The 21,908-nt window shown below is 43.8% G+C and overlaps 1 protein-coding gene across 1 annotated transcript in view; it reads left to right on the top strand.

Moving 5' to 3' along the window:
- TPK1 (thiamin pyrophosphokinase 1) overlaps nt 1-21,908 on the top strand; it is a gene marked incomplete at both ends in the record, with an annotated part of 238,293 nt that overhangs the window by 40,183 nt on the left and 176,202 nt on the right. Inside the window, one exon of the mRNA XM_084230699.1 lies at nt 5,578-5,649. Within this exon, the coding sequence (XP_084086825.1) occupies nt 5,578-5,649 (72 nt within the window). The remainder of the gene's footprint in view (nt 1-5,577; nt 5,650-21,908) is intronic.

The following is a 21,908-nucleotide window of genomic DNA, read 5'->3' as shown; positions in this document are numbered from 1 at the left end:
CAAATAATGTTCATTTTCAGAGTCCTGACCAGGTGTCCTCGGTGGACTGTATTTGAAGCCCTGAGATTGGAGGGCATTGCTTAGGGAGTTGTATAGAATGAAATAAAAAGAAAGAGATTGAAATAGAAATAAAATGATATTGGTTCCTTTGAAATTCACTGTCCTGGTGTCCTTGTTTTACTTTCTTAATTAAAAGAAAATCTTGATATAACTCTGGTTTACCAAGGTGGAATATTAGCTTTGCCTCCTGGTGTGGTGGGTTTTTTTTTGTCTTTATACTTGGAATCTAGACTTTGGGGCTCTGTCTAATGACAATTTTGTTCCATGGAGAAATTGCTGGAAATTGCTTTATGGAATAGTTTTCAGCTCTGTTTTTCCCTTGCCCCAGGACCTTAAAAATATTAATAGAGTTTGTTAAAAAAAAAAAAAAAGCAGCTTTATATTTATTGAGAACGTTACCATATGCCCCCCTCCCTCCATGTGCAGTTCCCCATATTAACATCTCCCATTAGTATGGCACATTTATTATTAATGAACCAATATCAATATATTTGTATTAGTTTATTATTAGTTCCATAGCTTATGCAGACTTTTTTTTTTGTAACTTAATGGACCTTTTTTGTTTAGTTCACTCAAGTAACAGTTAATTGTCTTGTCTCCTTAGGATCCTGTGGGCTATTGCAGTGTCTGACTCTGCATTTTTAATGGCCTTGGCAGTTTTGAGGGTGTTAACTACACATATTGTCACATGCGCCTCTTGGAGTTTGTCTGGTCATTTTCTCCTGGTTCCACTGGGGCTGTGGGCTTGGGAAGATGACACAGAGGTAGTTGTTTTGACCACATCACATCAAGGGTGCATCCTGTCAACATGATTTATGACTATCAACATGGACTATATAACCTGGCTGCAGTCACGTTTGTCAGGTTTCTCCACTGGGAAGACTTCTTCCTGCACAGGGTCGCGCACAGGGTACATTACTGGGGACAGGCGAGCTGTGCTTCCCCCTACTTTATTAATGCAATCATTATATCAGAACTAACTCGTTAACATCTATTTCGATACTTTGGGTTGTAGTCCAGCACTGCTTTTATTTCTGTTTTCTTGTTCAAGCTGGTCCAGTCTGGCCACTGGGCTCTTGGGGTTGGCTCCTTGCCCTGCACACACTGCTGTCAGCGTGGTTGTGTTGGTTTGGGGGAGCACTTCCTTTCTTTCTTGCACTATCTGAGGCCCAGCATTATCTGTGTATCCCCTCCCTCAGTCATAGTGTCAGCCATTTCTCCAAAGAAAAGTGAATCTTCAGATTTTTTTTTTTTAATACAGGAGAGACGGACACACAGTGACATGAAAGTGGGAAGCCCCTCCTACTTCGCTCCACCCCACAGCTGGCTGCTTTGAACTGTTCCCTGACCTTCAGAGGCCTGCTTCCCTTCTCAGCTCAGGCTCAGGATTTGGCTCTATTTTTCCCCCTCATTTTTATGTCATAACTTGGTTAACTGTACGTCATACAGGATACCCCAGCACCTTGGAGCGCTTGGCCTTGACACTTGTGTGACCAGGGATTTTCCATCTTCTGTAATTAAAGCCCTTTTGAGAAAGTAGTTCAAGGATTTTGACAACACAGGAAGGCCTGAGACTAGGCTGTATATTTCTTTGTTCTTTAAAGTGGAATGCATCCTCCATTTCTATAGATAATGAAAATGTTCTGTGACTATTTCATTTGAAGTTCTGCCATCTGTTCCTGCATTTCTCCGAGATTGCCTTGAGATACTGCACCCAAGCATTTGTAGCCTTTGTGGCGTAATGAAGGACTTCATCGCTTTTTTCTTAAACCATTTTACATCTCCTAGGAATAGCATCAGTGTGACAGCTTGAGAGAGATTATTAATTTCCTTACTTCTACGGTTGCCTACTCTCTTTTTTTCTAAATTCCTAGACAGTTTGAGCCAGAGGCATCACCTGATGGTTCAGTGTCTGCGAGTGTGGAGTTTGATGTGATGAGAAGTCTGCTTGGAGATACTCCCCTAAGCTACTGATGGACACTGGGCAGATCTAGCTGCTGCCTTTTCTATAGCCTGCTACTGCCTGGTCATCGAGAGAGCTTTAGTACAAAGTATGTCCCGAGTGATCTTCCTGTAGTTACAACTGCAGACGAGACTAGGTTAGAAGAGGAAAGACCTGTTGCCTGAGTAACTTCATGTATAGAACCAGCTCAATGTAAATGCCATCTACAGAAATAGCTGAAGTTGTTCATTCATGATGATTTGATAGCGCCACTAGTAAATTTTATCTGTGCCATGCATTCTCATTCTGCCTCATTCTTTTTAAAAATGCTTTCCTAGATACTACCTTAATGAGAGTGTTGGTTTAGAGGAGCAGTAAGGTGGATAATATGCTTTTTTGCCCTTATCAGATTGCTCTGTGAAGTACAAACGTTCTGAGTTCACATATTGAAGAAGCAGTGATGGAAAGCAGTTGTGTTCAGTCATTTAAACATACACGCAGTGTCGCTGAATGCCTGCTCAGCAGTGCTTTCCCTCGTCAAGGGTAAAAGGATATTGCTGCACCCAAGTGATGAGCTCCTTGCTCTTAACATGTGCCAGACTGTGCCTTGTTACACAGATGCTCCACCCATGTTGACAGAACGAATGCCTTCAAGTTTTCTCCCCCGCATCGATGCTCGCCTGTTCTTTCAGGTTGTCTCCAGTCTGCAGGTCGCCTTCACCTTAGCCCATCCTGGACCATGCTCACTGCATTCACTGAAATTCAGTTTCTCTCTGTATGACACAGAAGCCCAAAATAGAAGTTTATTTTGGTTCTCACATAAAAGAAGCCTGGAGGCCGGCCATGGAGGTGGCATGGAGCTTACGTGAGGTTATCAGGGTCCGCAGCTCCCGCAGGCTATTACCGTTGTTCTTAAGACCCAAGGTGGCTGCTGGGATTTCACACAGTGAACCCATCAGTCCTTGCTGCAGATGGCAGGATAGCAGAAAAGGAGCAGAAAAGCCCTCCTCCACTTGAAAGTCTCTCTAGAAGTTGTATACAAAGCTCCTCTCTCATCTCCTCAGCCTTATCTCCTCATCGCTCATCTCTGCCTCCAGCTAGCTGCAGAGTCTGGACCATGTCTTTTTGCACCTGGACAGGAATGTATCTGTAAAAGAGAAACCAGGAAGCAGAATAAAGCAAAAACCAAAATAAAACAAAACAAGCAAAGCCTCTGGATTCTGTTGTTACAGAAGGAAAAAAAAAAAAAAATAGCGTGTGGCAGTCTCCAGCTCTGCCTCAGTCATTTGCTCTGATGCTGCCCAGAGGAGGGTCTTCAGCACCCTCATCCTCCTGAGAGCAGTTTGCCAGCTCCCCAGCGCTCATGCACTTAGGGGTCTCTGCCTGTCCACTCCCCCTCCCCAGAAATGGTGGGAAAAGTCCTTAAACCGCAGACAGATCTGCTGTCCTATACCTGTTAGTTAACCCCCCTGAAACTTTGTCTTCAAAATTGTGAATTGTCAGCCCCTGGAATTCTTTTCTTACAGCAGCAGTTTTAACTATTTGCATATCCCGTGCTAATTCCATATTCTCACTTTGCTTTTGCTTATATGTTTAATAAATAAAGCATGCTCTACCTCCACCTTAGTTTTGTGTACCTCCGTGATACGGCTCCAAGAGCCTCAATCTCACATCTGTTTTTACCAGCAGGATGTAAGCCTGGGGAGGGGGAGACCCCAATTCTCTTGTTCAGTTCTGTCACTAGCGAGCTGCTTGTACCGAGTGCTCTATAAATACCTGTTCAGTGAGGGAATGGGTAGTTACCCTTCTTTCTCTGACTTTCCTCCTTAAAATGAGTTTCTAGATTTAAAATACTTTCTCTTGACTTTGCTCCTTCCCCTTTCCTCACAGCCCACTTAACTGTTCTTCAGATAGGGCGTCTCTCCTCATGCTTTAAGTCTCCTCCTTGGACTCCATGGACCATCCTCCATGAATTTTCAGATTTTTCTTTGATATTCTCCTGTGCCCTCCCCTCCTCCCCCACTGGCCTCATTGTTTAGTCTCCTGGATGTTCCTCTCACATGCTGCGATACTGACAGCACATTCCTGGGCATGCCCTCTTAGATCTCTCACCTTGCTGCCTTTCCTTTAGCTTCTTTCAGCTCTTTGACAACTTTGCCTTCATCTGCGTTCTTTTCTCTGCCCTTTCTGAGCGATATCTCAGTGAGCACATGCTTCCTCGCTGCTTCAGCAATGACTTCATAAAGAGGATTCCCAAATAGGCACAACTCGCCTTCTCTCCTCCTTTCTGCATCCCTCAAAGACTGCCAGGGTGCCTCAACTTGAATTCCTTTGGTGTCTTCAACAGGATATGTCAGGGCTGTGAGGTGACCGAGTGTCCAGTGAATGAGGTCTTTGCTCTGAAACTTTCCATCCTAGTGACCCTGGAAGCAAAGGCCGGTGGCTTCCTGAGCGGGGTCTTCCTTGTGTGAATTGCCCTTGTATTCTGTTCAACTTCTTTTTCCTGTTAAGATCAGGGTGAAAAATCTGCACTTCACAAAGATTTCTAGGATGACATCAGACCTTATTGACTTTCTAGAATTTGAACCCCTGCCGCACACTTACATCTGCTACCTGGCACATCATAGACTTGGACTGTATTGTGTGGTGGAATAAATTGACTTTATTGTAAATGTCTTACCTTAGGGAGACCCTGTAATCTTACTCTTCTTTGTAGTCTAGCACCTGTATATAATCGGCACTTAATAATGTTTGCTGTGGGTAATGGCATCCTCTTTTCATTTTCTTATCTTGTTCCATTTCTAATGTTGAGATTACTTGAGAAAACAAACAAACAAACAAACAATTAATTCTTATCACCAAACAAACATTTCTTTTCCATAAATGAAATGGAGTGCTTGGGCTGAGCTGAAGGACAGATTTTCAACAGTCTGATAGCATTTCTCTTTGCACTATTTAAAGTGCCTTATAAACACCTTCAAATTATTGTTGAAGAAGTAACTCGTCTCGTCTCTGTCTTTCCTAGTTGTTTGAGTGTCATTTAAAGACCCAGAACAAGAGTCATGGGAAGAGCTAGTCATGTTTTGCACTGGAGAGTTCAAGCTGCGGTAGGGACTAAAGGAGAGAAAGAATCAGAGAGACAATGTGGAGAGAACCAAGTGAAGTTAAAAATACAAGACCACAGACCCACACCCCAGGGTAGCTGAGGGCAGGAGGAGAAGGGCTAGGCCGCGTGGAAGGGTCGTTGTGTCCAGCGGTGCATGTCTTGTAAGGATAAGGAGCCATGTCAAGAGCTTATCTGCCTCCCAGCCCCTATAAAAAGCAGCTTACCCAATTGTTTTTCTGTCAAAAAATAGCCATTCTCATAAATCCCTGAGTAACGTAGTAATGCGTAGGCACATTGAATACAGGAGATCCAGTTAATCTGTAGTGTCGTTTAAAATAAAGGAGTAAGAAATCAGCTGTGATTGAGGTTACACTTTGTGCAGGCCGGGTAGAACATGATTCTAGATTCCAGTGACAGGAAGAGACTCTGTTCACTCATTTATGTTGTTTTACATTTCTTTTTTCCATAGGAAATTTGAAATACTGCCTTGTGATTCTGAATCAGCCTTTGGACAAATGTTTTCGTCATCTTTGGAGCAAAGGTAATCGGTGTTTATATTTCTGTGCGTTCTTACTCTGTGGGGCACTACATAACACGGCTATGAAATATTCTGGAAACTAACTGTAATGCTAAAATGTGGAATTCATGATCACATGGTTTAACTTCTGAGTTATCAGAACTGCTTGTTGTTGCCCCTTCTTCAGTTTATGTCTGTGGTTTCGCATGGAGCCTCACAGACAGGATCACGGTGTAGTTTTTCTCCACTGCATCTCCATACGATCACGCAGATGGCAGTTTGGCGTCCCCAACAAGCATTTGTTCCAGTGTAATTTTTTTTTTTTTTTTTGTGGGACCCTCGCTGGAGGCCGGGGAACGAACCGGCGCTGCAGAGGCTGTGGGGTAGCCCAGTGCTCAACCACTGCGCCACTAGGGGAGGCCCTCCAGTGTAATTGTTCTGGCACTATTGATGGCTGAAAGTGTCCCCACAGCCTCTCTTGTCCCAGCACACAGTAATAAGATATCTGCAGGGTCATGAAATTGCAAAATTAAAAAAGAGGATGTGTTAACTAGTATAGTAAAATCTCTAGAGATGCTGCAAAATAAAGTTCAAAGTAAGAGTGTTTCTCAGAATTAATACTTCTCTGAGATTTTTATGTAAGAAACAGACTTATTTTCTTTGAATTTTGTAGGATCAACTCTAGGCTAGAAAATAATATTAAGTATCCTTTGCTGTTTTTAACCTCTGGTCTTCCTCTCTGAAAGCTTGAGTTTTTTTTTTTTTTCAAAGTAGGGAATACTTTTATTAATCATCAGTGTAGGTTTTAGAACAGATTATCAAAAGATAAGCAAAAGGACTTGATTCTTGATATATTGATGCCTCTTCTGGATCATCTGTTGTCCCAGAACTTCGTAGTATTCTCAATTGTAAGGTTTTGTTTCTTAGACTGCAGACCTATTCTGTTAATAAGGTCATATCTGTGGCTAGACATAGTTGTAATATGACAGAAATGAAATCTCTACAGATGATTTTGTATAAAGAGCTAATGAAGTCATCTTTAAGTTGGTCATCTTATAATTTCACAGTATAATTGTACTAGCCTTGTCCTCAAAGTTGGAAAACTATTTAACCATTAACTTTTCTTTCATAGCGCGTACTGCTTGCTTACTTGTAATTAGGTGGTTATTTGGGTACCGTTAGGCCAGAAGGTCTATTTTGTCACTTTAGCTTTGGTGCCTAGTGCGGTGTCAGGCACATAGTTGCTTAGTAATTACGATACATGAAAGAGTGAATTTAAGGTAGTTTTTATTGCTAATAAATATCAAAGTAAACTGAGTAGGTACTTCCCTTTTGTCTGAATATATTATCTCAGGTTTTACCATATTGATAGCTGAGTGGATGAGCAACAGTTTCACTTTAGACATGAGAAATAGAAGAGTCATTGATAGGAACTGTTGGATGCCTTAGCTAATGAACAGTACATCCTAGGAAGTTTCTTATTTGGGGAGTTAAGGTTCTCATTTTGTACTGTGTGTGAAATGTAGATTTTTGAGCTGACCAGAGTTCTTTATTTTATTAGTTTTTCTGAAGTGAATTGGATTTTTAATAAATCTTATGCCCAACACACCAACAAATCATTTGATATATATGAAAGGATGGAAATGTGGTCGGTTTGTGTATACGGAGCGAGCTAAAGGCATCTAAAGGATTGTGTGCACAGAAATGATACGATTCTCATTTCTTTTTTTTTTTTATAATAAATTTTATTTTTATATTCCCCATACAATTGCAACCCCCCCCATTCTGACCCCAATCCCTCCCCTCTCGCCCCCCACCCCCCAAAATGTGTCTCTGGTTCATAGTTTTTTGTTGATTTTGATTTTTCTAAGATGACTTTCCTTCTGGTTTCTGATACTTAAGTTCTTTCATGTATACTTCTAGGGTAATTCTTGGCTTTGAAGAGCCATTCACCAATCTCAGTGACCAATGTGTAATGTTACAATGCAGTGCTACTTCAATTAAACAAAAGCAGATCTGTTAGTAAATACAAAGGAAAGGTGGAACTAGGGGGTTGCGAGTGTCAAGACAGAAGCTGTGATTTTGTTTGTGGTGTTGGTTTATGTTATTTTTCTAAGTAAAGGCAATAAATAGAGAAACTTTGAACTTGAGTTCCTGGTTTTAACAAAGGAGAGATGCCTAAAAGAAGGTTAAGTTTTTTTACATTAAGTTCTTTAAGTTCTGCATTTGGGGTTTGCACTTGGGATTTCAGCAAGGAAATAGTGCCTGGGGCTGCTCACATGCCTGGCATTCTCTGTACCTTCTACTCTGGGGGTGTGAAGATTGGTGGAGAGCAGAAATCCAGGGATGCAAGCTAATAGACCACAATGCAGGAGAGTGTGGAGGCTGCTATGGAGTCTTCTTGGGGCACAGAGGAAAGTCCCAACCCTTTGGGCGCTTCTTGGGTTGGACGAGTTATCCAAACAGCATCAGCTGGGCTAGAAAAGGATAAGTGGTTTAGTAATACTCATGGGGGAGCTACAGGGACAATGCCAGTCCTGTCGCGGGTAGGGAGGGAGGGGCGGGCGTGGACCTGGCATTGAGGGACCCGAGGTGTGGGGTGGAGTGACTGCATCCCTGCACATGATGCAGAGAGGAAATGACTTCCTCCTTCCTCTGAGTAAAGATGAGATTCTCAGACAGGGAGGACACGTTTTAAGATAAACCAACTGTACAAGGTCCCCACCGCCAACTCTGTTCTTCAGGGTCACACAAGGGGTTTCAGTGATTGCTTCTTCAATCAGGAAAAGGTCAGGAGCCAGGATGCGGCAGCCTCTTCTTCCATTAGAGAAGACTGCGTGCTCAGGCGGGGACTGCAGTCTCCTTGGTGTGAAGGGCTCGTCTCTGAAATACTCTGTAGGTTAGAGTGGGGTGTCTGAGATTCTGGGGGTGTCTGATCCAGGGACCTTCAGCCTCATGCAAAATCGACAATTTATTCTTTATGTTATGAAATTGAACTTAACTTACTAAAGAGGAAACTCAAGGGAGATTAAAATGATAGGAATTTTATAAATGCATTTTCCCTCTAAAAACTCATGAAGTTTTGGTGATTTTCTTGGTTACAGTGTTGGTGTTTTGCACACCTGTGTGCTCAGGGGAGAGGGGCTCAGTCTCGGGGTGGGTGGTTGAAAGACATACAGTTGTTCCTGGACAGCTCGTGATGTCAGAGGCGACTGGCACTTGTGAGCGGATGTTGTCCTCAGATTTCTTCACTTTTTCCCCTCTGAGACTGACCTTCTCTTGCATTAAATGCCCTTCTCAGTCTGAAATAAGTGGTGGGTGAAAGAAATAGAGGTGTCTGTGTTTGAAGCGTTCTGATGATTTCTTGTTATGGGTCAGTTAGTCTCAACTTGGGGTCACCATGGTTACCAGGGGCCTCAGAGACAGCAGGAGAGATTTCTGAGATCTGTAAATTAAAAGACTGAGGCCTAACAGACAGCTTCACTGAGGGTAAGGCCGTGTAGCTAGAGTGTGGACCAGGTTTTCGGAGTGTGACTCACGGGTTGTCCCCCCTTCAGCATGTGCCCAGCCTCCCCTGGCTCTTCCCACGGCCACAGGACAGCGGTGACAGCTTTGCTTGATGGCCAGGTGCTGAGGGTGCCACATCCTTGTCTGTGAGGAGACACTTTCCTCTCATAAACAGCTTTTGTCCTTCCCTTGGTTTCTCTCTTGCAGTTCTCTAGATGGACCTCGAGGCCCCAGCAGGGGGTGAGATCATTTCAGATGAGGCTCCTGTAGTAAGATATGAATCAGGTGGCTCCTGCAGCTTTAAGGGATGCCCAGGAGGCGACGTGTTACCCAGGTCTTTGGTTTTATGATATCAGTGTTTTCCCTCCTGTTACATTTATCATTGTGGCAATCGTTGAGTCCTGCGTCCCTTCAGGCAGGAAGCAGAGGTGGTCGCTGGCAGGACGGGGGACTCAGGAGCCTGGGTGTGGGCGCGTCAGGGCCCTGGGCCATGGTCCCTAGATGGGATTTGCTCCATCCTGCTTCTTAGCCCCTGAGATTTTTAATTGATTAGCTCATGTCTATTTGCTCTTTTTAATGGACCAACTTTTTAAAAACAATTTACTGGAACTGCAGTTTTGAACGCAATCATGACGTGGACCTCTGACAATACTTGGGCTAGTGAGGAACATGCCTCAGATTTCAGTTTCAGTAGAGACATCGGCAGTACATGCACCAGCACATCTTGGCTGCAGAGCTTGTCGTGCTGACCCTTTCCTTCACAGGTGATGAGGCCCAGGACCTGCAGCACCTCTTGGCCTGGTTGCTGGAAGTCAGGCTCATGCTGTTGCCCAGGTTCGGTGGAGCCTGTGTCCAGACAGCTGGCTCTCATTTAAGTGAGAGAGATTAAAGCCCTGCCATTTTTTTTTTTTTTAAGATTTATTTATTTATACAAGCACTGGGTACAGTCAGAAGTGCGGGAGGGTGAGAGAATTCGCCAGAGCGGAGAGCAGAACAGGAAGAATGACGAAGTCCACTGCTGAGGGGAACAGCGGGTGGCAGGAGAGTTCTGCGCACCATGTGGGACCCTCAACAGCGGCCAGGGATCGAACCAGCGCTGCAGAGGCTGTGCGGGCAGCTTTGCAACCCAGCGCTCAACCGCTGTACCACCAGGGGAGGCCCAGCCCTACCATTTTAAGCGCACACTGGCTTATTGATTGGTATGCTTTAACATGCTTGCTGTCCATGCAGTCTTAATCCTGTTGTCTATTTGTGTACATCATCCCTGTTAGAGAAATTCCTGGGGGAATTTTTGGATGATGTCCTTAGGGCTGTTCCCCCATGGTGAGGGCTGTTTCTGAGGTTGACTCTGGATGGGCTAGTCCGTTTTGAATAGATCCTGTGTCTAATTCAGTGTTCTCCCTGGCCTGGCCTCCCATCTCCAGCCCTGCCTGTTATTTAATGATTGACACAATAGAACTGCCAGTTGCTCTTTTCCCCCGTGTTTTGGCTAAAAGACATTTCACTTGTTCATCTTGCAAACTCTCACTCATCCTTTAAGGTCCAACTCAAATACCACGTCTTTGGAGGAAAACGTACTCAGCTCGCCCAGTGAAAGGAGATTTTTCTCTAGTTATTTGTATTGTGTTTCTGTTACTTAGAAATGTCACTGAGGAGAATCTCCTTGAAAATGGATACAAAGTTCTTGGCTGCTGGTGTTTTCCTCTCTGTTACTGTGAGACTGGCCTGGGGTAGCTGTTATAGGTCACCCTGGCAATTGCTAAAGGTCCGTGCAGCCTCTGATGCTTTTTAGAGCTTGGATCCTCTTGCTCTCGATGTGACCCCGTGAGCAGTCACCCATGTGCTCCCACGAACTTTTTGTCTCTGTCTTTTTCTTTCTGTCCCCTTCTCCCCCAGCCCCCCTTTCAGATCTCTCTCTCTCTCTTCAACCTAGGTCGAAGCCCTTAACTTCTACTGAACTTGAGCTCCGTCACTCAGTTTCGCCCACTCCTCTATGGCTTTTAGATGCTTTCCTGGCATTTCCTGATACAACCATCAAAACTGATATTTTCATTAATCCCTTGTTCTTTTTCTCACAGCTCATTTGCAAGAATATATTTCCCTTTTTGCCTCTATGGTTTTATGCCTTTGACAGTTGAGGTGCTAATAAATGTGTCATTGGGATATATTCTCTTTGTGCATCTAGGTAGTGCGATAAGGCACATCTTTTGTATGTAGAATGATATAAAATTATGCAGCTAAGCAACACTCTTCTTACAATAGGATCTAAAGCATTTTATCAGATAGCTTTATTGTAATGCTTATAGAACTCCTTTCTTTAAAATAACTTCATTGTGAGGACTATAGATTAACCTTGTTTTATGAATATAAATGCTTCCATTTCTAGATTTTCACCTTAGTTTAGAAATATATATGCATCATAAAAATTTTAAACCTCAGTTTAGAATGAAAAAAATGTCAGCCCCCATTAACTATTTTACTCTTCCCTTCATTATCTGTTTTATACTTATTTTTTTTTCTCACTGTTTCCAATGAAATGGGTTTTTTAGCTTTTTTTTTTTAACCATTAGCTAGGGTAATAGATGAAATGCCACTGCTAAATAGAAAAATTCTCCTAAAATAGTGTGGCTACTGAGATATATAAAAATATGCATTAAAATGCATTTGTTACATTTTATTTGTGTTTAATGCACATACACATGCACACACATATAGTAGGTGTGTGTACATATTTTCTTTGCCTGGTATTAAGCCTTAGTGAACTGGACCTGACGTGTAGTTAATTAGAGCAGTATAAGCACGTTGTTGGTGGCTACCCTAGTGAAACCGGACAAACCTGGGGGTGGGGGTGGACCTAGTTGGTGGTTCCTCACCTGCTAGTTTAACAATGGAGTGACAGAGAGATAGAAGGATTTATTCACACAGGAGAGGGAGAGGAAGAACAGCTGCAGAAAGCGAGGCTGTGCAGAGGGCAGGCTGTGCCCAGCAGCTGCCAGAAGAGAGACCAGCAGGCACCTGTTGGCTGCCTAAGACCCAGTGACGCTCAGTTCTGCCCCAGCTCCCAGTAGCTTCCTTTCTGGGCCTGGAGGTGGCTGCAGAGAGCTCTGCCGTGGCTGAGAGCATCACGGGGGGTGGGGGGGGGTGGGGGGGTGGAGGGGGGGGCGGCTGGGAGGCTGCTCCTCACCATTCTGCTGACACTGGGGAGCCTGAGCAGCAGCCACAGAATAGAAGCCAGAAAACTCTAGTCCTCTAGCGCTACACCAGCCAGGTGATGGGCTACTCCTTAAAACTAGGAAACAGAGGAAACACTTGAATTCACTTCTGGATCTTTCAATCAAAGGTCAACATTTTGCTTTGCTTTGCATATAGTTGATGGTGTCCATTTCTCTAGAGGTCCTCCATATAAAAATACTCTTTCCAGCAGTTTGTTAATGAGAAGTAAAGATTTCTCCGTGGTGGATTTTCTCCATGCAGTTATAATGTGTAGCTTGTTCAGTTAGTTGCAGGAGCTTCTGAAAGAGCAGGCTTTGGGGCGGCGACGAGAGAAACTTGGCATCATTCACCTTCATTTTCTCCAGCATGAGAAGGGATTCGTATTAAGAATCTGGAAACTTGGATTTTCACCCTAACCCTTCTTTAAATTCTACATGCTGTTGTGGGTTAGGTGAGCACTCGTGTTCCCAGGTTTTCAACTTTTGGCCCACATTGCGTAATGGTTCCTCAGTGTAGATTGTTTCGAAGTCGGCTACAGAGCCAGCTGGGAGTTTCTTTCTTTTCTGAGGTAATGCTGTTGAACTGAATATATGTGAGTGAGGGAACATTTCTGCTGACTAATGTTTCTGCACAATTATGTACTTGAATTGATTTGGTAGTACTAGATTTGGGGAGTGGGGAATGGAGTCCCTGAGCTTTTAGTTTTACAGAAATAGCTGCCTGGAATCTTTGGAAAGAAGCCACTGCTGGGAAGCAGAAGGCTGGAGGGTGATGTGCCCCTCAGCGCCGCGCGGGGGACGGGTGTCTGCTGGAGCAGATATTTGCTCTTTACTTTTTAATGTCGAGAATTTGCTGGTGATATTTGGAACTAACCAAATGGGCTACAACAGGGGGAAATTAAATGGTGAAATACTTGCTGAAACTAGTAGGAGGGGCACTGCCAGAGGAAAGGCTGTTCTATTTTTAGGCATTCAGAACTGAGCAGGATTCGTGTGAAGGCAGCGTGTCTGTGGAAGCAGAGTGGTGATGTCCCCCTTGCTGTCCGAAGAGCTGCCGTGCTGTAGACTTTAGGGCTTGCTGGTGACGCCTTCCTGGAGGGTGGAATATCACCCTTGCTCTTGCCATTTTAGTGCATTCCAGGCAAAGCCCCAGCAAGCACTGTGGCTGGAGATGCTGGGCTTTAGAGTGTTCGCTTCCTAGTTAGGATGATCTGGGAGGCAGCTGTTCTAGTAATGAGGAGCTCAGGCACTTGACTTAGGAGTTCTGGAATAGTTAGGCTTATCACAGTTTTATTTGTGTCATTTTCTGCCTCATGTTTCCCAGAACTTATGCTTTGGGCTCATTTAAGTGAACATTGAGCCAATGATCTGATGAGCATTTTGCATAGTTGGTTCAGGCCCATTAAGCAAAACAGTTATGTACAAGCTGTAGTCCCTGTAAATAAGGCTGGCAGGAAAAAATCTATCCTGGAAACGATTGGGGGACTATAAAAAGATTCCTTAAAGATATAAGGCATCTCAGTGTATTAGTGGCAGTTTTGATAGGAGGGTAGAGGCACGCTCTGCTGTTCCCTTCCCCAGACAATGATCCGTGACTGTTGAATTAGATCTTTACATTCTGGGTGTTCTGACACAAATATTATCCGGTGCTAGGGACCTCTGTGTTACTTTCTTTCCCAGGATTCACTCAGGTGAGGTGATATGGACTCCTCTCTACATTTACTTCAACCACAACATTTTCCAACTAATTACCATCATGTTTATCAACAAATTACTACCTTAGTCAGGACTTAACCTCTCAAATATATTCATTCATTAAGTTGTTTATTCACTCAGCATTCATCATGCAACTGATAATGGTTGTGCACCTGCTGAGTGTAACTGTAAGAGCTAACACACGCAGTGCTTCCCGCGTGCCAGCTTCTAGTCCAAGTGCTTTGCCTGGCTAACTCATTTCACCCTCTGTCAACCCAGGGAAAGAAATCTCCAGCCCAGAGGAGAGTAGACTGAGATACCAAATGTTCCAATGACCTTACCTGTTTTCACACAACTAATAAATGGCAAAGCTGGAAATTCAACCCAAATGGGCAGATTCACACAGTCTCATTTTGTAGTGAATGCCAGATATGTGTTAGTAACTCCCCCTGTGTGAACAGCTTGGGTGGCAATGCCCTCAGCATACATGGACAAGAGGTCAGCCAGAGCTTGCTGTAAAGGACCAGACAGTAGGTATTTTAGACTTTGCAGTCCATGTGGCCTCTGCAGTAACTAGTCAGCTCTTCAGCTGCAATGCAAAAGCAGCCGTTGAGAACACTTAAAAGAACAATGTGGCTGGGCCCCAAGAAATTTTTATTGCAAAAATAGGTGGAAGAATGGATTTGGCCCATAGTCTACAGTTTGCCTATCCTGATAACCCTATTTTTAAATCCATTTTAGCTACCAGCCAGAACTTCTGAGCTTGGATTTGCATACTGTTCTGCAACACTGTGCCACTCCCATTGTCTCCAGATCATGAATCTGTTTCACTGGTGGAGTTCTTATCTCCTGCTCTTTGAGACTTAATTCAACTCTTACCAGTAGATTTAACCTGCAAAGTATGTTGGTTGTGATCTGCTTTCTCTCTGGACCTGATGAAAGCAATGGCATCTGTCTGGAGCTAACTCCCTGCCCTCTCCCTTCTCTGCCTGTCCTAGCGCCTCCACAGTCAGCTGATTCCTCGGTCCCAACTGAAGGTCCTCTGGGTTCTACATATGTCAGCTGGACCTGGCTGTGGGTCACAGTCTACATCTCTACTGTGTGTTGTGTCTTTTCTAGAGCAGCTGTCATTAGAGTGTGCTTGTTTCCTATGATTATTTTGGGTACCAATCTATTGTCCTTTATATACATGAGAAAAAAATTGCTTTTCTGAATAACTTTGGGGCCATTATAAACTTCAGTCTAGGTGTTCCATAGGGCTTCTCCGATCAAGGCCCACCTTGCATGGAATTTTCCCACCTCCTTGCTGCAGTGTGGTGGCTGCCCTTTTGCACTACATGGGTGCATGGAGTGGTAAACGGGTGATTTCCACTCCCACCACTGACTCTTCGTGAAGCTATTGGTACTAGATAAGATCAGCTTGGGGCGGGAAGATGCATTGATGGAGGATGACAGCTTGCAGAGGAAGACTTTCATGTGTTCATAGAAAAAGGTGTTTCCATGTATGTTGTTACTTTGTTGGTTTGATTTTAATAAATATGGTTAAGATATATTCCTTTCTTTTAAATATTTACTTTAGAAAAAGACCTCACTTTTCCACCTTTGACTCTTATCCTGTCAATACAAATATGTATGTAAATCGCTGGGAGGTTTTGTGAAGTGGATTTAGTCTAGCTGCACAAAATATTCACCAGACTCCCCAAAGATAGTGAGGAAAGTTGGTTAGTGAAATCAGCCAAGATACACTTGTGAAACCTAATCTCTTGAAAAGTTGACAGCCTCTCTCTTTTCTTCGTTCTTTTCCTGTTCAACTTCAATCGTGAAAAGGGGAAAAATACCATTGATGGTTATATTTCCTCTCCAAGAAGTCACGAATGACTGTGAGAATAAAATTAGCCTTTGAAGATACTTGAGGCTCTTTCAACCGGAAATAGAAATCCATCCGTCTTGTATATACGTGGTCAATGTATAAAACACATTCCAAGGTAATAGAAACTGATGGAAAAGAATGGAATCATCCAGAATATATGTTTGACATTATGATTCTGCCATTAAAGTAAAATTGTTCTGTAATTTTACTTTGACAAGCAGAGCCAACCCCCCGCCCCCTGCCATATCCCATCATTTCCTTAGGGTCCACAGGAGTGTTTTGATTTGCTCAGTAATGGGGTCTTGGGGTTATCCTCAAGAGTCCACCGACCGAGGTGAGAGAAGACAAATAAGGTGTAATAGGTTTTTTCAATTATCAACAACTTTAGTTGTGATAAAAGAAATAGATTGTTATTACTGTGTTTAAAATGTACTTACCACTACAAGCCTGGATCATCCATTTCATGTTATTTATTGAATATATAACTTATCACCGGTTACAAACCCACGCCAGCTTTTTGCTTATGATTACTTTATACATCTTGTTTATAATGATGCCTTTAGTAATTTCAGTCCTTTTCCTGGGCTTTCACTGGCAGTCAATCATGATTCATAGCCTGCACATCCTTCATATTGAATAGCATATAGAACGCTGCAGGAATAAAAATGTTTATCTTCTACTGGCTGGAAGTAAGTGGGATTTGTCATCTTCAACAGAAGGGGAAAAAAGATAAATATAAACTGAAATTTGTAGGCATGTGGTTGTTCTTGTACACAGAAAGCAAATTTTGGGAAAATGCAAATATGCTACCGTAAACAACTATGGATTTCTTTCACCCAAAAGTTTTGCTTTCCCTTGTCCATCTGGCTTATACGTGTCCTTTGCTAAGCAGGGACTTGACTGCTGGACTTTTTGTTGCTACCTTTATGGTCTGTTACTCTTCTGGCACATCCTGCCATGGTCAGATGGCATGGATTGACGTAATGTTCTTTCCGACTCGGAGAGTATGTGACTCGATTAATTGGATGTGGTCACTTTTATTTCTTTCTATCCATTCAAATAGCACATTTTCACTTTGGTACCATTAAAAAAAAAAAAGTGAGAATAACATTCTTCTAAACAAGCTAATGTAAGTTTATCACCACTTATTTTCATCTTGTAACACTGGTAAATGTGTATTTTTATTCTTCCATTTACTCTTGAAATAGTTTGTTTTTCTGATTAGCTTATTAAATTTGCAAGATTCAGGCTTCCCCTGGTGGTGCAGGCGGTTGAGCGCAGAGCTGTGAGGCTGTCCGCAGCCTCTGCAATGCTGGTTCGATCCTGGCTGGCCGGCAAGGGTCCCACATGGCACGGCAGACTTCTCCTGTCTCGCCCGCTGCTCCCCTCAGCAGTGTATTTCGTCAGTCTGCCTGTTCTGCTCCCCACTCTGTCTCTGGTGAATTCTCTCACCCTCCCACGCATCTGGCCTGTACCCTGGTTCTTGTGTAAATAAATAAAAATAAATCTTAAAAAAAAAATTAAAGCTTTAAAAAAAAAATGAAGAGTAAACATTTGAAAAAAAAAACAAATTTGCATGATTCTCGGACATTTTTTGTCTGTCTTACTACCCTGTTGTTGGAAATGAGTAGGATCTTATTTTGGTACCTTGATGCTATAATTGATAATATGGTCCTTTTAATTTAAGCGGCTCTTGGAAACTTTTTAAACAAATAAATGAACAACTATTATGTTAATAGTGCCAAAGAAAAATTAAAGAATTAGAAAATAAATTTTACCTATAAGTGTTTAGAAAATAAGTCCATAGATTACCTCTCTTAAAGGGGAAAATACAGATGTTGCTCAGCAGAGCCAAAGCAGCGACAGGACCAGATGTTCCCAGAATTTGGGAACATTTTCCAATTTCAAAAATTCCTTTATTTCTCCTTCCTTTGTTTTCTCAAGGAAATGGGATCTCTCCTGTACATTTTTTTCGTTTAAAGATTTATTTATTTATTTACACAAGCACTGGGTACAGTCAGAAGCGAGGGAGGGTGAGAGAATTCACCAGAGCCAGAGCGGGGAGCAGAGCAGGCAGAAGGACAGAAGTACACTGCTGAGGGGAGCAGCGGGCGGCAGGAGAGGTCTGCGCGCCATGTGGGACCCTCCTCCGGTGGCCGGGAGCAGCCGGGGATCGAACCAGCGCTGCAGAGGTTGCGGGCAGCTTCGCAACCCAGCACTCAACCGCTGCGCCATCAGGGAGGCCCTCTCCTGTACATATTTTATAAGCATGAGTGAAAGCATACTTCTTTGCGCTTTTGGAGATCAAGTTTATTGCTTACCAGTTAAAGTGAGAAGACTTTTCCGGAGATTGAAATTAACATAACACCAACAGTGGCCAGAGGACCGGCCTTCTGTGGCCACATTCACCCGAGAGGTGGTGCCGTGTTGATTTCTCCTGCGGTTACACCTGTTTCTACTCCTTTTGCTCCCTACAGTCAGTGTACAGAGCCGTGCTTTTTAATTTTGACCCGCGCCCCTATCCCCATTGGAGAACAGCAGTATATATTTTTAATTAAACAACGCAGAAGTTTTGGGGGAAGAGGAACACATTTAATAAAATTATTTTAGCTATTAACTTTCAATATTGGATTTAGATTTGTTTGTTTTCAAATCACCAAGCAGATGGTAGCTGTTATTTTTGGCCTGGAATGTGCTCTCTATTGGCTTATTTCTAGAGATGTCTCTGAGCTCATTTGAAACCACCGCATCTTTCCCTCGTGGCGGACTCTGCACTGCCTTTCAGTGAGGCTCGCGCTGTGAAGCCGCCCTTCACCTGTACTCTTTCTTTTTCAGGCTTACGTGAATGTGCCAGTTTTGCCAGCTTTTTCCTGACAGCTCTTCCCTAGTCTCAGCCAACCTCTGTCCTACCCCAGCCAGTCTCTTCCAGAAGCCAATCCTGTCCAAGTCCTTTGCAGTTGTTCTCCGAATTGTCTGCCTATCTCTGATCTCTCCCTCTTTATCACTCCCCTGTGCACCATCTTTACATTCACTTGCTTGGGTTCTTCTGCTCCCTCCTGGGAGCTGTGAAGGTGTCACTATTGGCTACAGGCCCACATTCCGGTTCCTTAGGATTTTTAAATTAAAACGTCTTTCCTACCCTTAGGCTTAAGCATGTTGTCTTCACAGAGTGACTTTTTCAGAATAAGGTCTTGATTTTCTGTCTGTGTTCGTGCTTAGACAAGCACTTGAGTCGTGAACAGTAGAGATTGTGTCACAGGGAGTCTGCACTTGTCCTTCTGTCTGTTTTTCTGCCTGTCTGCCTGCCTGCCTGTCACTGTCACCCTGCCAGGCTGCTTCTGTCTGTGTCATGCCCCACCTGTCCTCGCGACCTGTCAGTAGGTCATAGCATCTCGCTTCTCACCCTGCCCTGCTCAGAAAGAACGCAGCTCCCGGTACCAGTGAGAACACACCTTTAGAGCGCTGCATCTGGCTTCCCTTTGTGAACGCTTCTCCCCATTGCTGCATTCTGGACTTGATGTTCCAGTGGAAGGTTTTTCTTATATATTGTAACATCCAGCTTTTTGATCTTGATTTTCTTTAACATTTGCAGGAACTTTTTGTTGTCACAAATCTGTCTTGGAAGTTTCAAACTCTAATGTTACACAAAATAGAAACAAATAAAACTGATTTCTTTATAAAGTGGTGCACTTAGAAAGCTGGGCAAAATGCCTGTTGTCATTTTCCTGGTGTATTCACTATTTTTTTAATTTCACAGATCAAAGAATGACTAATTTGTTTCAATTAGAACATTCTTGTTTAAATATTTTTTTCTAGGAAAGCTTTATGTGGAAGTTTGGCAAACGTTCATTATTAACATTAAATTTTTAATGAAGGGAACTGCTTTGTGAGGAACTCTTCTTGATTGAAAACAAGCAAATAAAACATTTTCTGCCAAGGAAATATCCTTGAGATCATGTCACCATCAAGTCCTTAAACCTTTTGTCCAGTGTTGAGGGTTAGTGATGGTTCCAAATGCTTGTTAAACTCATAAATGAGGGGAGCCCTCCACTGGGGGTCTGGCAGGTTGCTCAGAGGAAGGACACAGGAGACTCGAGGTCACCCCTGAAGGGATTGCAGTCTGTCAGCAGGTATGATGAGGCGGTCAGTGCAGATTAGCTTAGTGCCTGCGGGTTACCAGCCCTGCGCTCCAGGCTTGAGGGCATCTGAGAGCAGTAGGAAGGCCCTGCCCTCGAATTCTTAACACGGTCAAGTGGAAACCCAGTGTAAGACAGACAGCACCTCCTGGGCGTGCCATGTGCTGGTGGTGGCAAATACTCAGCTGGCAGAGTTCAGAAGGGCATCAGAGGTCAGCCACCGTCTGTGCAGACTTCCCTGAGGAAGCGCCACAGGCGAAGTGTCCTCCCTGGTATAAACTGCAAGGAGATCAAAAGTGGTACTTCAGAAGAAGAAAAGAACCAAGTGTAGAATTCTTTTTTCTTTCTTTCCTTTCTTTCTTTTTCCTTTTTTCTTTTCTTTTCTTTTTTTTTTGTGGTGCTGGCTGGAGGGATCGCTGTTACCTGCTACACGGAAGACTGGCGATGTGGGCCAGGTGTGTGGCCCCTGGCCTCCCGTGTTGATAGGGGACCTTTATGTCTGGCACTGACTGGCACCTGAGATTAGGGAAGTGTCTGGAAGAGCAGAAAAACCTAGAGGACCCAGACCAGCCAGCTGTCTTAGCATGATTTACAGTGTTGGCCTGGAGAGCCTGGCAGGAGGATTCTCTCATGTCTGTTCTGACCTCATTTTGAATGTCACACACCATCGCTTCTGTGCTGTTTATTGGGGTGAGTCACTGGCTCAAGCTCCCTTGTGAAGGGCGGAGGGAAATTAGAGTCTACCTTTTGAAATTTGTGGATGTAACTGAAACCACAGCATCTGGGAAAGTGGGGAAAAAATGGCTAAGGTTATGGGAAGGACTTGGAGTTGTCTCTTCTGAGTGTCTCTGCAGAGGCGATGTTGGTGCATATGCCTTTGGACCCAGTGTCGTGCTCTGCGCCTGAGCACGGTGCTAATGAAGCATTTTCAAAAGAATGAACTATTAACTCCCAGGTCTGTTTTTTCCCCAAACTACTGTCATCAAAAATGCAAGTTTAATTTTTAGTTTAATGCTGGTATTTTCTTGGTCTTACTGGAATGTTAGTGTCACTGGAAAGTATTCAGTGAACTACCAGGATTCATTTTCCTCCCTCTGCTGGCTCGCAAATGGCTTATTGATTGAAATGTCACAGGATTTTCATGGTCCAGACATGTCATCAGGAGCAGCCAGCCCAGTTCAGGCCCGTGGAGACAGTGCCAGCTGCCTGGTGATTCTCAGTGGGCTGACACATGCAGACTTCATCCATGTAAAGCTGTCCCCTCCCGTCAGAATGTGAAAATATGAGCGAGTGCTCGTTACCACCTACTGTGCATGGAGTTCTTTTTGCTGGCTCAACACTCCTTTTTGCTTCTGTGATTCTGTTTTCTGCACCAGTGTGCCGCTGCTTTTGAAGACTTGCTCCTTCCTCGCTCTCACCATTTAGTCCGGTCACACCCCAGGCACTGGCTCTAGTGAGGGATCCCCACACTGTGTCCACGCAAGTCATGCACTGGATGGACATGTGACCCTGTCCATCAGCATTCTGTGGAGTCGGCAGGCCAGCTGCCTGGCACGCTGTCCCCAAGCAGGCATGCTGAGAGACTGTTCCCTCACAGCCCTGTGTTCTGGTCCGAGTGACGGGAACAGAGCTTGCAGCAATCATGAAGCTCATGAGGAATTGTACAAATATGCCTGTTTTGCTTCAGTTGAGATTTCCCTGACTTATTAAAGATTCAAAAACAGTCACTTCATTATCCACCTTCAGCGTTCCGCCTTTGCAGGGAGACCTAACTCATGCCCAGTACCATCGGGGTCTTTGGCGCCTTTGGTTGGAGCCACGCCTGGTTTTCTAGTTTGCTTTTGAGATCTGTGACTGAAGAAG

Source organism: Talpa europaea (genome assembly GCF_964194135.1).
Source record: "Talpa europaea genome assembly, chromosome: 3".
NCBI classification, from domain to species: Eukaryota; Metazoa; Chordata; class Mammalia; order Eulipotyphla; family Talpidae; genus Talpa; species Talpa europaea.
The sequence above is the reverse complement of the archived record's forward strand: the minus strand, read 5'-3'. Positions and strand labels throughout refer to the sequence as shown.